We start from the raw sequence: 15,615 nt of genomic DNA on the forward strand, positions 1-15,615 counted from the left end.
ATAAGCTGAAAGTTTCAACCAAAAAATAAATATTAAATAAAATAATTAACAAAAATCCACAAACTGAAGAAACCCAAAACTTCTTTGTGGCTTTGTGTTTTCGTGGGTTTTAGACTTTTGCTGATGTAACAGACTCTTTAATAAAGATGAAAACATGACTATAAATATCCAGAGGGCTGATTAGGGAATAGAAACAGAAGAGGAGGAAATAAAACCCAAAAGAAGCGAGAAGAGGAAACTATCAATAAGAAAAAAAGGAAATGACCAAACAAGGAGACATGAAACAAACATTCTAAATATTATTGAACTATTTCAGGAAGGAACATGGTAGGAAAACATCATACAGACCTACACAGGGAGAAGACAAAACAAGATTTGTTATAATTGTCACGGGTAATGGGAAAATACGGACTCAGTCGTGGAGCTCTGGATGCAAAGTACACAGTGCGTTTATTTACAGTGCCCAAAAACAGTTTCAAAACACAAAGTGAAGTGCAAAGTCCAACAGTGATCTTCTCCAAACTCCCAGTGGTGCGCAGGTGAGTTTCCAAAGTGATTATCCGAGTGTGTGTTCTCCTCCAATAGCTTAATCCCACGGGCTCCTTCTCTCCAACCTCCAGCTCTGCATCTCTTCCTCCTACAAACGAGCAAAAACAACAGGTGAGGAGGCTAGCCGGCTAAAGCTAAGCTGCAAGTCACAAAGCACTCTTTACTACCGCGCTTCAAGTACAATCCAGCGTCGACTGCCATCTGGACACACAGTTAAATACCTCAGCCCACAACGAAGGATGATCAGTGACAGCTGGGTGGCAAATTAGGTGCAGGTGTGTCAGCCACTGGGGTGGAGGAGGAAGAGGAGAGAGAGAGAAACACACAAATACACACACAGGCAGGTCACCCCGGGAAGGACCGTCCGACCATGACAATAATGGTGGAAAACAAAAACACAGAAATCTGAAATTCACAGGATCAAAACCAAAAAACCCAATATAACAAAACTGGAAAATCATAAAGTTAAAAACAGGAAACAAAGACTTGATGATGTCTTAAACTCACTAGCAGAATGATAATAATAAAAAAAAGAGTTTTAAAAATAAGAATTCAAATGTATTAAGAATGAAAAACTCTCAAAGAACACAAAAGCCCAAGACCGTGACTAAAAACCCCGAATCTATGAATGCAAAAACTAAAAAAAAAATGAAAAAATAAAAAAATCCTCCACAACAGCACTGAAGTCAAAAGTCATGAATATGGAACAAAACCCTGGGACCATGACACCTTGACCAAGCGGATGAGCCGGCATATCGACAAGGAACCTTTAAGTGTCACCGGATTACTCAGTTAAAGCGAAAATCTCTGTTTTTCCTTCCCTGCATTGAAAATCAGCGGAGCTGCACATTTTAAGACTCGCTTATGGTCGGACTTTCCCTTTAAGTGATTTATGCAACAGCATCTCCCGGTACCTCAGTCTACCTCAGTCAGCACCATGGACAGCGACCCCGCCAGCTCTCCGGCCGCCTCCTGCGCACCCAGCGGGCCCCGAGGGGCAGGGCACGCTCCTTCAGTAACGACGACCAGCTAATATCTCCCATCATGTTACTGCGGCACTGACAGCTGAACCGTAGAAAGCAGGATGCGGGATTTCCCATAGAAACACCCTCGCGTATTGCTTTCCTTGTCTTAACCCGTTTCCCAGCAGCTGGAAGGTACAGATGCTCTTTTTTTGGCCGATCACCGGCTGTAAATGCCTCTAAACGACAGCAGATGTGACGAGTCTCATTTGAGGGTCGCTGTGGAGCAAAGGTGGTGAAATCTCTCGCTCTTCCTCCTTCACGCCCTGTCATCACTACCAGTAGCTGCCCAGCACCATGTCTTCTCCACCATCGGCTGCGACAGCGAGTGAAAGCAGCACCACCACCGTTTTCGAGGAGGACACCAGAGAGGAGGTAGAATTTTCTGGCAATCCTTTTTTTTTTCTTTTTCTTTTTTCTTACTCTCTCTGTGTTGTTGATTTTTATTGTGTCCGCGCGCGTGCTGTGCAGGCTGTGACACGCTGCAGGTGGATGATCTGACAGGTGTCATCGGTGTAAACTTGGACACGGGAGTGCGTGAGGCAGTGACGATTCACTCTGCTTATCCTCCTGTTTATTTAGTTTTCCACTTAAGTTTCAATTTTATTTATTAATTTGTTCATTTTATTTAAAACATGTTTTAAGTAATGTTTTCTCACAGCTTCTCGTTTTTATGAATTATTTTTGAGATATAGAAATAAATGAAATGAGAGAAAATGTAGATCAAAAAGGGTAAACATAAATACTTTTAATTTCCTATTTTGTTTTTTACAAAAAGAATTACAAAACAAATGACAGCATATTAATGTCTGTTCTCTTCAACCAAATTAATGTCTGCTTTTATGTATGTTAACTTTAAATCATAGTTTTATTACTCAAATTGAGCCATTTTTGTCCTCCATACCATGAAACTTGTCTTTACAGCAAGTACATATAGAAATACTTGTCATGTTCCTCATTTGAAACATGAAGTTTAGAGTTTTTTGAACTTTGAATTCTTCATTATTAATCTCTGTTTTTTTTTTCTTACATTGTAGGTTTATTGTGTTTTACTGTAACACCTCTGTGGCCAATTTCATTCTTTTCTAGTTTGTGTTTAGAGTCATGTTGGAGTCTTTGCTTGTTCCAGACTTCCTCTTCATCCTCTTGTATATTTTTGCCAAGTCTATTCTTCTTGGCTTTTGTGCCTTGCTTTTTAGTTTTTCTTTACCTTTACTATTCACACAGGACCACGCTCAAGTTTGTTTTTTTGCTTAATTTTGATTGGCTTTAAAAAAAAATTATATCTCATTGTTTTCACTGCCTTAATGAATTGTAAACCTACAAGGATTTCTGTTTTTTTCCTGTATTTTCTGTGCTATATAAATAAAATCGCCTTTATTTTTCTTACCTCGTTATCTAGATTCTGTTAACATGTGCCCAGTTTCCCCCCAGCTGTGCTCACTGATTAGTGTTTTTACCCTGTAAGATACCATTGCATTACTCTGGCCAGACTGTTGTTGAGTTTGTTTGAACTTTGGACTTTTGAAGTTTGCCTACCATGCCTGGAGTAAAAGTAGGTTTTACACCTGCCAGACTCATAATCCTGCATTTCAGTCCTAAACTCTGCAATGTTGTGCAGTCTGAATGAAAATACAAACTGTTCTCTAAAAAAGCAAACCTCTCCTTCCAAAGTTGCATAATGCAGGCTGGATTAGTATTTGCAAAATGCTGAATTTTGTCCACGGGACCTGAGGACTTGTACAATACACCATGAGATTGTGGATACTAAGAGTTTAGGTGGTTATAGGATTATAAATATGTCCTGATCAGTTTTTAAAATGTTTCTTCTTATGTGTGCTTTCACTCAACAGCAAAGACCGCTGAAGCAATCTCTAAGCAAGTCCTTATGTCGGGAGAGTTTCTGGAAATGCCTACTCCTGTCCGTTCTCATGTATGGCTGCATGGGAGCCATGGTTTGGTGTCACATCACCAAAGTGACTCGTTTCACCTTCGACAGTGCCTTAAAAGGAAAATCCAAGATGTACCATGACAGCCCCTGTTCTGATGGCTACATCTACATTCCCTTGGCCCTACTGGGCATGCTCTATTTAGTCTACCTGTTGGAGTGCTGGCACTGTCACGTGAAGAATGAGTTGCTGCACAAAATGGACGTGGAGGGCATCTATGACCACATCAAGAAGATGCAGCAGGCTAAGCCCTGCATCTGGTGGAAGGCCTTCAGCTATCACTATGTGCGCCGAACTCGACAAGTCACGCGCTACCGCCGTTATACTTGCACCCAGGTTTACCATGAGCGCCTCGACTCCCACGTGGCAGAAGCAGAATTTGACTACAGCCACTGTGGTGTCAAAGATGTTTCCAAACAGCTGCTGGGCTTGGAGAAGTCTGTGCTTACAAAGATGCGCTTGACTAAGTGCTTCAGTTTTGCCAACGTAGAGTCCGAGAATTCTTATCTCACTCAAAGGGCGAGGTTTTTCACCGACAACGAGGGCCTGGATGACTACATGGAAGCCAGAGAAGACATGAATCTAAAGAACAATGACCTGAAGGAGTATGTCTTGGTGCTCTGCGACCCAAAGCACCACCCTTGGTATCTGTCCCACTACGTCTTCTGGTTTGCCTCCTTCCTCACGTTCTCCTGGCCTCTCAGAGTCTTCACAGAGTATCGCACTGCATACGTCCACTATCGCGTTGAGAAGGTCTTCGGGCATGATTACCGACCTGTGTCGCCATGTGTTGATCGACGATACTGGTGTCGTATCCCTCGAGTTAAAAGCACTGATGTTACAGAATTGGAGTGGCACATTTGCTCCAACCAGCAGCTGCTTACCCAGAGGCTGACCTCATGGATCTGGCCCAGCGACCGTCCAACTTCAGCGAGATTCATCAGAACTGTGAGTGCTGCCACAGAGTCATCATCTGATCCTCAGTGTTCTTTAGAAGCCCCCTCAGCATCTGCACTTGTGCCAACATTCCTTTAAAGGATCCCAACATCGACTTTGTTGTAGTTTTGTCACCGTCAAGAATCCTTTTCTGTAATTTTATGTTTCTTTAGCCTTCAGGTGACCTGTGCGGAGTCATTTATGACCCCAGCCTTATATTTATATGTGCCTTTGTGATATTTTTGACCATAGAACTATTTCTTGCCAGGATTTTTTCCACCTTCTTCTTATTTTATCGTTATAGGCTTTGATTTGATTGTGGTTTGTGACTTGTTGGTAATAATGTCATATTTACGAGTCCAATTTTGACCATTATTATTTTTAGATATTTTAGTAATCTGGGAATTTTGAGTGTTTCTGCTGAAAGAATCATATAACACATTAACACGCAGATTGAGTTTGAGCCTGGGAGTAACAAAAGATGAAAAACAAACCTCCTGACTGTGATAACGTCACTGTAATTTGTCGGTGATCAAAGTATTATTGAGTCACCATTTCCTAGTTCGGTGTTAAATGATACATAATCTGCTTAAAAGTATATTACATATACTTACATACATATTTTTCTAGTGTTATTGAAACAAAGAAAATTTGTTTTGTGAGAAAAATCATAGGATTGTCTAAATAAAATGTCATTTTATTTGTGCAACTCCTCTTTGCAGTGAAAATAGTAATAGACGAGTTATTTGAGGGTTAAAATGAAGACTATTTTACTAAAGACTGAGGCTCAGTTACATTTATACAGTATCAAGTAAAGAAATAATGTACTGAAATGCTGTTATCAGTGCATTAAAGTACATTTTAATAGCACATTTAGTCATTTAGTAACACCACAACCCTTCCAAATGACCCATAAGATTTTCCAACATCCTGCTGAACTGATGTTCTCCTCGTTTCAGTAAAGAGAAATTAGAACCAAACAGCTGAACAGGCAGCTTTAGATCATACATAACACAAACATTACTTTTGTTGTGAGTTGTAAGTTTAATTGTGACCCAGAATGTGATATAATTTTGATGTTTCATGTATCCCAATTATGTGAAGAAATGTGCTTTTTGGTAATAATGCCAGCATTAAATGTGCTTCATATCATGTATGACACATGACTCGCACACAGGATGAGCTTTATTAGACTTAAAGAAATAAGAGTTTTCATGCAGTAGATTTGATGCTTGATGGTTTCTGGAAACTTTTGCTCCCGTGTTCACTACATTTCTTGAACGCTTATTGAGGTTCTTGAAAACATTTTACACATTGTATAACAGATGTAACATTAGTAATGTGACTGATGGTATTCATATTTAAATTTAAATATGTAAATCAATAATAAAAAGTATTTTATTTTTACCATTTCTCTTTGATGACTCCAGAATAGAACAAAGAAACAGAAGTGAAAATAAAAGTGGGGAAAACCACATCAAAAAGACATAAATTAGTTAAACAGAAAAAAGAAATGCCCAGTAAAGATAAATTTAATGAAGCTGAATATACAAAAGTTGAGAAAAGCTACAAATGGAACTAATTTCTTTTCAAAGAATGTTTAATGTTTAGAGGGTCCTGGAAAAAAGTAGGTATACACTTATATACACTAGGTTATCTACAAAGAACAATGATTAAAAATGCACAGAATAATAGTGAAACATGACACAGAGGGAAACAATCACAAAGGAGGCAAAAGGCGGACACAACTACACACAGTAAAACAAGTAAAACAAGAAATAACCAAAGGAAAAATGAGACTGGACGAATAAACAGACACGGACACACTAAGGAAACAGAGGGTGTTTCAGTCTGTATAATAAAATCTACCTCATAACCCAGAATTAGAAAACCAAGACAAGGACCCAAAACACAACATCAGAAAACATCAGGTTGAATGTAGAAGTTAGGAGCCAAATACAAACACAGAAAGCAGAATATTTGTTTAACAAAAAAAAAAATCACTAATCCAAGCCAATTATAGGTTAGAAAGAGGAGGGGAACAAGACACGGGTGAGGATAATCAGACAGAGAGACACAGGGGGAAACGGTCAAAGTATAACAGGAAATGAGATAATTAGATATGAAGCATGTTGGAACTGTAATTAGGTCAAGTTGACAACTTCAAATACTGGAGTTTAATATCCCCAAACAACACAAAAACTAAAACACATCAACAGAATAACCATAAAAACAAAGCAGGAACCCAACTCAATTCAATTTTATTTATACAGAGACAAATCACAACAGGAGTTGCCTCAAGGCACTTTATATTGCAATGTTGACCATACAATAATACAACAGCGAAAACCCCAACAATCACATGACTCCCTATGAGCAAGCGCATTGGTGACAGTGGTAAGGAAAAACCCCCGTCTAACAGGAAGAAACCTCCAGCAGAAGTAGGCAGAGGGGCGGCCATCTGACCGGTTTGGGTGAGGGGAGGAAGACAGGATAAAAGACATGCAGTGGAAGAGAGCCAGAGATTAATAACAAGTATGATTCAATGCAGAAAGGTCTGTTAACACATAGTGAGTGAGAAAGGTGACTAAAGAAGAAGCACTCACTGCATCATGGGACTACCCCAGCAGCCTACACCTATTGCAGCATAACTAAGGGAGGAGTCAAGGTCACCTGATCCAGCCCCAAAAATTAAAGTTTTAAGCCTTTGGAGATTGTGTCTGTCTCCTGAATCCAAACTGGAAGCTGGTTCCACAAAAGAGGGGCGTGAAAGCTTAAGGCTCGGCCTCCAATTCTACTTTTAAATACTTTAGGAACAACAAGCAAGCCTGCAGTTTGGAGGTCAAGGCAATGCAAACCAGGGCAAGTATCTTGTTAGAGGGCATATTACTAAGATTTTCAGAGCCAAGTACAATAACCTCAGTTTTAACTGAATTTATAAGCAGAAAATTAGTGGTCACCCAGGTCTTAGTGTCTTTAAGACATTCCTGCAGTTTAACAATTTGGGGTGTGTTACTTGGCTTCATGGAAAGATAAAGTCGAGTGTCCTCTGCATAGCTGCACTGCTATGCAGAGGACACCCGACAGTATACATTTGCACTAATGTATACTGTCTTCTAATGATACTGCCTAAGGGAAGCATGTTTATGTGAACATAATTATACATGCTTCCCTTAGGCAGTATCATCAACAAACAACAAATCAACAAACAGGAGAATCCAAAACTTCAATAAAATCAAAAGTCATTCATATTAAGTAACCAGAGATCACAACGTCACAACAACACTACGAACAATTAAGCCGTCCAAAGAAAACCGTTGGTTAAGCCTAAAGAGTGACCAGATTACTTTGTTAAAGTAAAAATAACTTTATTTTTGCTCCATATGTTGACAATCAGTGAGGCGGCACATTTTAGGTCGGACTTTCCCTTTAAGTGATTTATGCAACAGCATCTCCCGGTACCTCAGTCTACCTCAGTCAGCACCATGGACAGCGACCCCGCCAGCTCTCCGGCCGCCTCCTGCGCACCCAGCGGACCCCGAGGGGCAGGGCACGCTCCTTCAGTAACGACGACCAGCTAATATCTCCCATCATGTTACTGCGGCACTGACAGCTGAACCGTAGACAGCAGGAGGTGGGAGTTCCTGTAGAAACACCCTCGCGTATCGATTTTCGTTTCTTAAGGAAGGTACAGATGCTCTTATTTTGTCTTTCACCGATCAGCCGGTCCCCGTCGGCTCAGCTCTAAATGCCTCTAAATGACAGCAGATGTGACGAGTCTCATTTGAGGGTCGCTGTGGAGTAAAGGCGGTGAAATCTCTCGCTCTTCCTCCTCCTCCACGCCCTGTCATCACTACCAGTAGCTGCCCAGCACCATGTCTCCTCCAGCATCGGCTGCGACAGCGAGTGAAAGCAGCACCACCACCGTTTTCGAGGAGGACACCAGAGAGGAGGTAGAATTTTCTGGCAATCCTTTTTTTTGGCACAGTAAATGCCTTTTGTTACGGTCTGTTTGTCAGAGCTTGTCGCGGAGCTTTAATTTGTCCATGTGCGTGCTGTGCAGGCTGTGACACGCTGCAGGTGGAAAATCTGACGGGAATTTGGTGTTACAGATATGCCACTGTTCCACAGTCTGATATAGAAAGGAATTCTATAATCTTGTAGCATGCATTGATTATTTTAGAGGAAAACTGCAGGATATGTGATTGGGAATCAGCCAGCCAGCATCTGTACCTGTTTTTCACCTCCCGTGTGCCGCAGCGGGCCTGTGAACCTGACCACGGACGGAATATCCTGTTATTCTTATTGTTTGCAGATTGATTTTCTTTGCACAGAAATGTCTGATCCGTGTGTGTTTGACCGTTTTGGTGATACTTTTATGCAAAACATCCACAGACGTTGCAGTTATCAGTCAGCAGAGATGCAGGTCAGCTGCAAACGAGACAGTGACCTAATAACATCCATCAGTTTGGCTGGGATCCGTTTAGGGTTAGAGTTAACATCCATTCTTTCTTAAGGAATTTTCATCCAATGCAATAATTACATAATTGCAAGCCCAAATGCATGGACGCTCACAGAAATGAAAACACAAATTTCTGCCCCTAAAAGTATAATCAACACACATCTGCACCCATTAAGCTAATTATTAGACTTCAAGATAACTATATACCTTTTTAAGGACCAAAGGGATGCAGTACTGTTTAGTGGTTGGCCCCTCAATGGTTTCTTTTTCTATTTTTGAATGTCTCAGCTCACCAAATACATTTTAATATTAGACAAAAATAACCTGGCTAAATGCAAAACGCAGTAGTTTATAGATGATGATTTTATTTATTAAGAAAAATAAGCTATCCAAACCTGCATAGCCTTGTGTGAAAACTAAATCTTATGGCTGGCTGTGCCAGCTTGGCAGAATCAAGCATTTGTGATAACTGGCAATGAGTTTTTCATATCACTGTGGAGAAATTTTGGCACTGTTGTTTTAATTCAGCCACATTGAAGGGTTGTTTGAGGTGGACTTGCTGGTCTGTTGCAAATCACTGTCAAGCTGGATAACCCAACAGTGATGGAGTTTCAGGGCATGAAGTCATGGCCGGACATTCTCCTTCAGCTTTTCTTGTTCCATCAATTACAACAAGTCTCGTTAGTCCAGAGAATAACTTTCCCCAAAGTCTTGGGGATCATTGATGGGTTTTTTTTGTGAATGTGAAACAAGTCCTTGTGTTTTCTCAGTGCTTTTCTCCTTGGGCTCTCTCAATTTTTCCCAGTCTCTTTCTTATTGTTGATTCATGACCTCTGATCTTAACTGAGGAAAGTGAGACCTGCAGTTATTTCGATTTTCTTTTGGATTCTTTTGTGACCTCCTGGATGAGTCGTCACTGGACGCTGGAGGTTATTTTGGTATGCTGGCCACTCCTGGGAAGGTTCACCACTGTTCCAAATTCTCTCTATTTATCAATAATGGTCTTCACCATGATTCACTGGAGTCCCAAAGCCTCAGAAATGACAATGTAACCATTTAAGACTCACACATGTCAATGATTTTTTTTCTCAGTTTCTTTAGATCGTGGCACAATGTGTTGCTTTTTGTCAACTTTTAGCCTACTTTACTTTGTTGGACAGGTTCTGTTTAAGTAAATTCTTGATGCGACAGGTTGGACAGTAATCAGGTCTGGGTGTGATGAATGAAATTTAACTCTTCTTTATGTGTTTTTTTCTGTGTGTCTTACTTGGGTTATCTTTGTCTAATAATAAAATCAGATAATTTGAAACGTGCTAGTGTGACTGTTTCAGAACTAGGTGAAATATATAATTTACTCTTCCATTTTAAGATTTAAGGTTAAAGGTGCAGAATTGCAGAGGACTGTCACCTGTTCTCCCGGTTTCTGGGAGCCTTATGTGCACTTATTGACACCAGATGTGCAAAGGGTGTAAAGAAGTCTCCCCCGCACTCTGCACCTCAGAGGATAAAGCCTCAATGATAAACCTCTGTACCACTAAAAGTAAAAAGCAAAAAGGCACTTTTATTGTCTGAAAGTGTGTGGCAACATTTTCTATATCATGTAAGTGCTGCATACTTCATCTGACAATTTACATAATTATCTTGTTGTTCTTTTCAACCATAACCCCAGTGCTGCTTGCAAGGGTTTGCGACTCCTTTGTTTATTTTGGTCTAATTATGCGAAAGACTGAACAATGTCGCAGTTATTAATCAGCAGCTGCAATCAAAGCATGCAAAAACACTGTAAAGCAGATCAACTGACAGCGGGCTACACAAAGGACTGACTGGGGGATCAAGACACAATTAGGAAACACGAAGGAGGAAAGACGTGGAAAGGAAGGAAGGAAAAGCCACAATAATACACATGAGATAACTGAAAAAAGCACAAGCTGGCTAAAAGAGAAATAACTCACAGTGGCAACATAATTTATTTGTTGCCACACAAACCAGAAACACAAACCCAGCAGATACGGACGACGCCAGTCAGGTTCACTGAGGAACACAGTTAGAAATGATAAAGACCAGGCTTTTACTTTATTTACACATTTTAATTTAATCGGAAATTCCTCTTTTCTAAAGCTTTTCGCCTACGATTAAAAAATTATTAACGTTTCTGATATTTAACCTAACAAAATTAGTCAGATAGCAAACGACAAAAACACAATCCTGCATTTGACAGCTACTGGTAGTCTGTGGTGTTTACATATGGAGGACTTAAACTTCAACATAATATTACCGTATTGTGTGTGTATAACCTCTTTTTAAGTTTTGTGGATATTATACATGGTTATGCTGAGGATATGTCGGCCAATTTCCACTGGAAATGCCTTTTGGTTAAACTGTCAGCAAGGAATTTGCATTTGCACTGTTAAATTTTTATATGACTTTAATGCACATAAAAAACAGCTGCTTGTTTAAGTGAAAATACATTGATGTTTTTTTTTTTTTGCACTAATAAAGTTATGGAGTTGTAAAGTATTTTGTCTAGTGTCAATTATATCGTCAGTTATATCGTTATTGCAAATTTTCAAATGTATATCGTGATAAATATTTTTGGTCATATCGCCCTGCTCTACTGATCAGTTTTTAAAATGTTTCTTCTTATGTGTGCTTTCACTCAACAGCAAAGACCGCTGAAGCAATCTCTAAGCAAGTCCTTATGTCGGGAGAGTTTCTGGAAATGCCTACTCCTTTCTGTTCTCATGTATGGCTGCATGGGAACCATGGTTTGGTGTCACATCACCAAGGTGACCCGCCTCACCTTCGACAGCGACTTCAAAGGGAAATCCATGATGTACCATGACAGCCCCTGTTCTGATGGCTACATCTACATTCCCTTGGCCCTACTGGGCATGCTCTATTTAGTTTACCTAGTCGAGTGCTGGCACTGTCACGTGAAGAATGAGCTGCAGCACAAAGTGGACGTGGAGGGCATCTCCGAGCGCATCCAGAGGATGCAGCAGGCTAAGCCCTGCATCTGGTGGAAGGCTATCAGCTATCACTATGTGCGCCGAACTCGACAAGTCACGCGCTACCGCAATGGAGACGCCTACACGAGCACTCAGGTTTACCATGAGCGTGTCAACACCCACGTGGCAGAAGCAGAATTTGACTACAGCCACTGTGGCGTCAAAGATGTTTCCAAACAGCTGCTTGGCTTGGAGAAGTCTGCGTTGACAAAGATGCGCTTCACTAAGTGCTTCAGTTTTGCCAACGTGGAGTCCGAGAATTCTTATCTCACACAAAGGGCGAGGTTTTTCACCGACAACGAGGGCCTGGATGACTACATGGAAGCCAGAGAGGGCATGCACCTGAAGAACATTGAACTGAAGGAGTATGTCTTGGTGCTCTGTGACCCGGAGCACCACCCTTGGTATCTGTCCCACTACGTCTTTTGGTTTGCCTCCTTCCTCACGTTTTCTTGGCCTCTCAGAGTCTTCACAGAGTATCGCACTGCATACGTCCACTATCGTGTTGAAAAGCTCTTCGGTCACGATTACCTCCCTGTTACCCCTTGTGACGATCGGCCTTATTGGCGCCGTATCCCTCGAGTTAACACCATTGACAGCACAGAATTGGAGTGGCACATTCGCTCCAACCAGCAGCTGGTTCCCAGTTACTCAGAGGCTGGCCTCATGGACCTGGCCCAGTGCCCCTCCAGCTTCAGTGGGCTTCGTCAGAACTGCGAGCGCTGCCACAGAGCCATTAGCTGCTCCTCAGTGTTCTCCAGAAGCGCCCTCAGCATCTGCACCGGTGCCAGCTCCCGCATCCCCTTCAGCAGCAGCCGCTTCTCCTTGGCCCGGCGCTATGGCTCCCAGCGCAGCTGCTTCTGGAGGAGCGGCAGCCTAGACGACCAGGTGAGCCCCAGTGAAAATACCCGCTGCCTATCGGAACGCCTCACCACAGATGACGAGGAGCCCCCGGACTACGAGGATGCACTTTGTTACCCGGTGCTCATTGTCCACTGCAGTGAGAACTGCCACAACCACAGATCTTTCCACAGAAATGGCTCCTGCGTGGAGACCTCTTTATGATATGCAGTCACAGCGGCATTTCTGTAGCATTTCAAAAACAGGGCGTAGTGGATGCTGTAAGAAACAATTGCCTGAATCCTGAATGTGTGAATCACCAAAGCAATAACAGCGGTCAGTGAGCGGAGAACAAAGTGGCATCCCATGATAAGCTCACACACACACAAACAAATCATATCTGCTTGGCTTCCAGGAAAAACCAAGAAGACGCAGACTGTTACAAAGCACACCATCGCTACAGCTTTTACAGTGCATGTGAAACTAAGGCTGCAGATACCTCATAGGAACTTTCTCAGAGGTCACACATGGACAGGTTTAAACATCTCACGTTCATTTAGTGAGTCATTATGGAGCAGCTTCTACAAATTTAACTTCTAACTACAGCAATAACTGTGAAAATAAATCTCAAATGGAGGATCGCCAGTTTGTGCTGGTGCACATCCCAAAGTGGAAACCTCTGACTTCAAGTGACAATTTAAATCTTGGACATTCTCACTTACTGTTAAACCATATCTGTAAATTCTTTTTAAATCATCTGTTTTTTCCTACATTATCCAGAATGCCTTTTATTAACTCCAGACAACAGGTATAAGCTTAATTTCAGCAGACAGTGACCTAAGGATGTTAGAAAGCGTGAGGCATTTGTTCAGACTGAGAGAAGTTCAGACTCATGCCCTACTAACAGCCGGTCCTGTGGTTTCGTTGCATCCTGGTGCATCTCTGCTTCTTTTTCTTCTTCTTTAGTGGATTTCTTTGTAATTGACTGTTGGGCGTTGGTGCTATGTGGCAGCTCCAGACTGTTGTGGATGTTGAGTGACTGACACATTAACACGATGTTTACAGTTGGTGCTTTCCTTCTAACCTCGGATGTAAATGTTGGAATTAACAGTTTGGCCATCTTGAAGAAAATAAGAGAGAAAACAGAATCAGGTGGACTTTTTTTTTTCTTTAGTGGCTTTAACATGCGATTAATTTGTCTTGACTGACCCAGAAAATGAAAAAATGTGGGCGCACTAACACTGTCTAGTCCTATGAGCCTTTACCTTGACAGACTAAAACGCATCATGAAAACTCAATCAAGCATTACGCATAAAATTGGACTTTTCTGCTGCCTACTGCCATGATGAAACCTGCCGGCAACTGTGGTACAAATACACATCATTACATCCATCATTGGGACATAAAAGATAGAGACTGGTTTATCACAGTACATGTGAGCAGGTAAGTGTGGATTTAGCTGCAAAAAAAGATCATAAGATCATCAAATCCATGCCTGTTTTCACATGATTTCCTCCTGCTGAGACACCGTGGTAAAACCATATCCATGAATGTAAACCACCAGCATATACGATATACTCTGTACCATTATGTGTTGATAGTAAAGGAATAATTCTCCATTTTTCATCTGTAAAATGGTGATCTCGCTGTCCAGCATGTACTGATATGCCACCATGTTACTGAAAGACTTTGGATGTTGTCATGTGGAGGATATGTGACTCTTCTGAGTTTACAGTTAGTATATGCAAGGATGTAAATGTGCTTATGTTTACACATTATACAAACTTTATAATACATGCTTTTTTTTTTAATATAAAAAATGTTGTATTCAATGTGCCACAATACAGCTTGTTCCCTATGGAGGACCAAAACAGCCAAAAATTTAAAATAAATTACTTTTTAAATAAATTCATATGCCATTAAATGCCTCTCAAATAGCACAAGTTACTTTAAGCATTAGTTGTGTTTTTTGTTTTTTTACCCAAACGACTGTATTGTTGTATTCTCTTTTCAAATTTCTTTCCACATTTCTGCTTTCTTTTGCAAATAAGTTGGCTATGAATTAAAATCAGTCATGAGGTGAACCTTTTACCTTTGTAAATAAATGTTTAAATAAGTCTTAGTCACTAAAGATTTAAAATAGGTCAGCTAAGCCCTCTTATATGTACAATGAAGCAGAAATGCATAAAAAAATGTAAAAACACAAAATGAATGTATTTGGGGGGAAATAAACATATTAATGCATAAATGATTTTAATAAAGAAAATGTAAAATTAACATAGGATCAAATAAAAAAAATCAAAAATATAAAATTTATTTTTGTGGCATTTAGTGGCATATTTACTGATTTTTAAATTTATTTATAATTTTAATCCTGTCAGTTTTGGCCCTCCATATTCATACATTGTTTTCAATAATGTAGTGACATTCATATTATTATGCACTTGATGGAAGTGACACTATAGACATTATGAATTGTAGTGGAGCTGAATGTTGGTGTAAATTACCTTGTAGAAAAAAGTGTCATAAATGTCACTATAACCAAATGGGCTGAATAAATAACTTAATTACTTTTTAGAATATGTATTTCAACTTATCTTATGCTGGAAAAATAAAAGTTGCAATAAATGTCTGGGTCATACCCATGTACAGTTAAACAAAATGTTGCTTTCTTGTATCCTCAGATCCATTTAATCCTTTGCCTGCCCCCCCCTCCTAGCTGTAGAGAGACAAAACTGTGAAAAATCAAGAAAAGAAATAAGGTTTTGTTTCAATAACTACCTTCAAATCCTTTTAAAAGCTCCAGAAATAACAAATAATGAAGCTATTAACTAATTCATAAAGTGTAA

At 40.4% G+C, this 15,615-nt stretch overlaps 2 protein-coding genes across 2 annotated transcripts; both read left to right on the forward strand.

Moving 5' to 3' along the window:
- The first annotated feature begins 1,021 nt into the window (after positions 1 to 1,021).
- LOC102195330 (transmembrane protein 151B-like) lies at positions 1,022 to 4,560 on the forward strand. Its single transcript, XM_013912300.1, is given in 3 exon segments — positions 1,022 to 1,946; positions 3,425 to 4,397; positions 4,400 to 4,560. Coding segments are annotated over 3 exon segments (1,149 nt in total). The 5' UTR covers positions 1,022 to 1,868; the 3' UTR covers positions 4,498 to 4,560.
- Positions 4,561 to 8,214: 3,654 nt separating this feature from the next.
- On the forward strand, positions 8,215 to 14,765 carry LOC102195623 (transmembrane protein 151B-like). Its single transcript, XM_005738737.1, has 2 exons — positions 8,215 to 8,409; positions 11,582 to 14,765. The coding sequence occupies exons 1-2, from the start codon at positions 8,332 to 8,334 to the stop codon at positions 12,989 to 12,991; spliced, it is 1,488 nt and encodes a 495-aa protein (XP_005738794.1). The 5' UTR covers positions 8,215 to 8,331; the 3' UTR covers positions 12,992 to 14,765.
- Positions 14,766 to 15,615: the final 850 nt, after the last annotated feature.

This window comes from Pundamilia nyererei, unplaced genomic scaffold (genome assembly GCF_000239375.1).
Source record: "Pundamilia nyererei isolate P.nyererei 1_Seehausen unplaced genomic scaffold, PunNye1.0 scaffold00086, whole genome shotgun sequence".
Lineage (NCBI taxonomy): Eukaryota > Metazoa > Chordata > Actinopteri > Cichliformes > Cichlidae > Pundamilia > Pundamilia nyererei.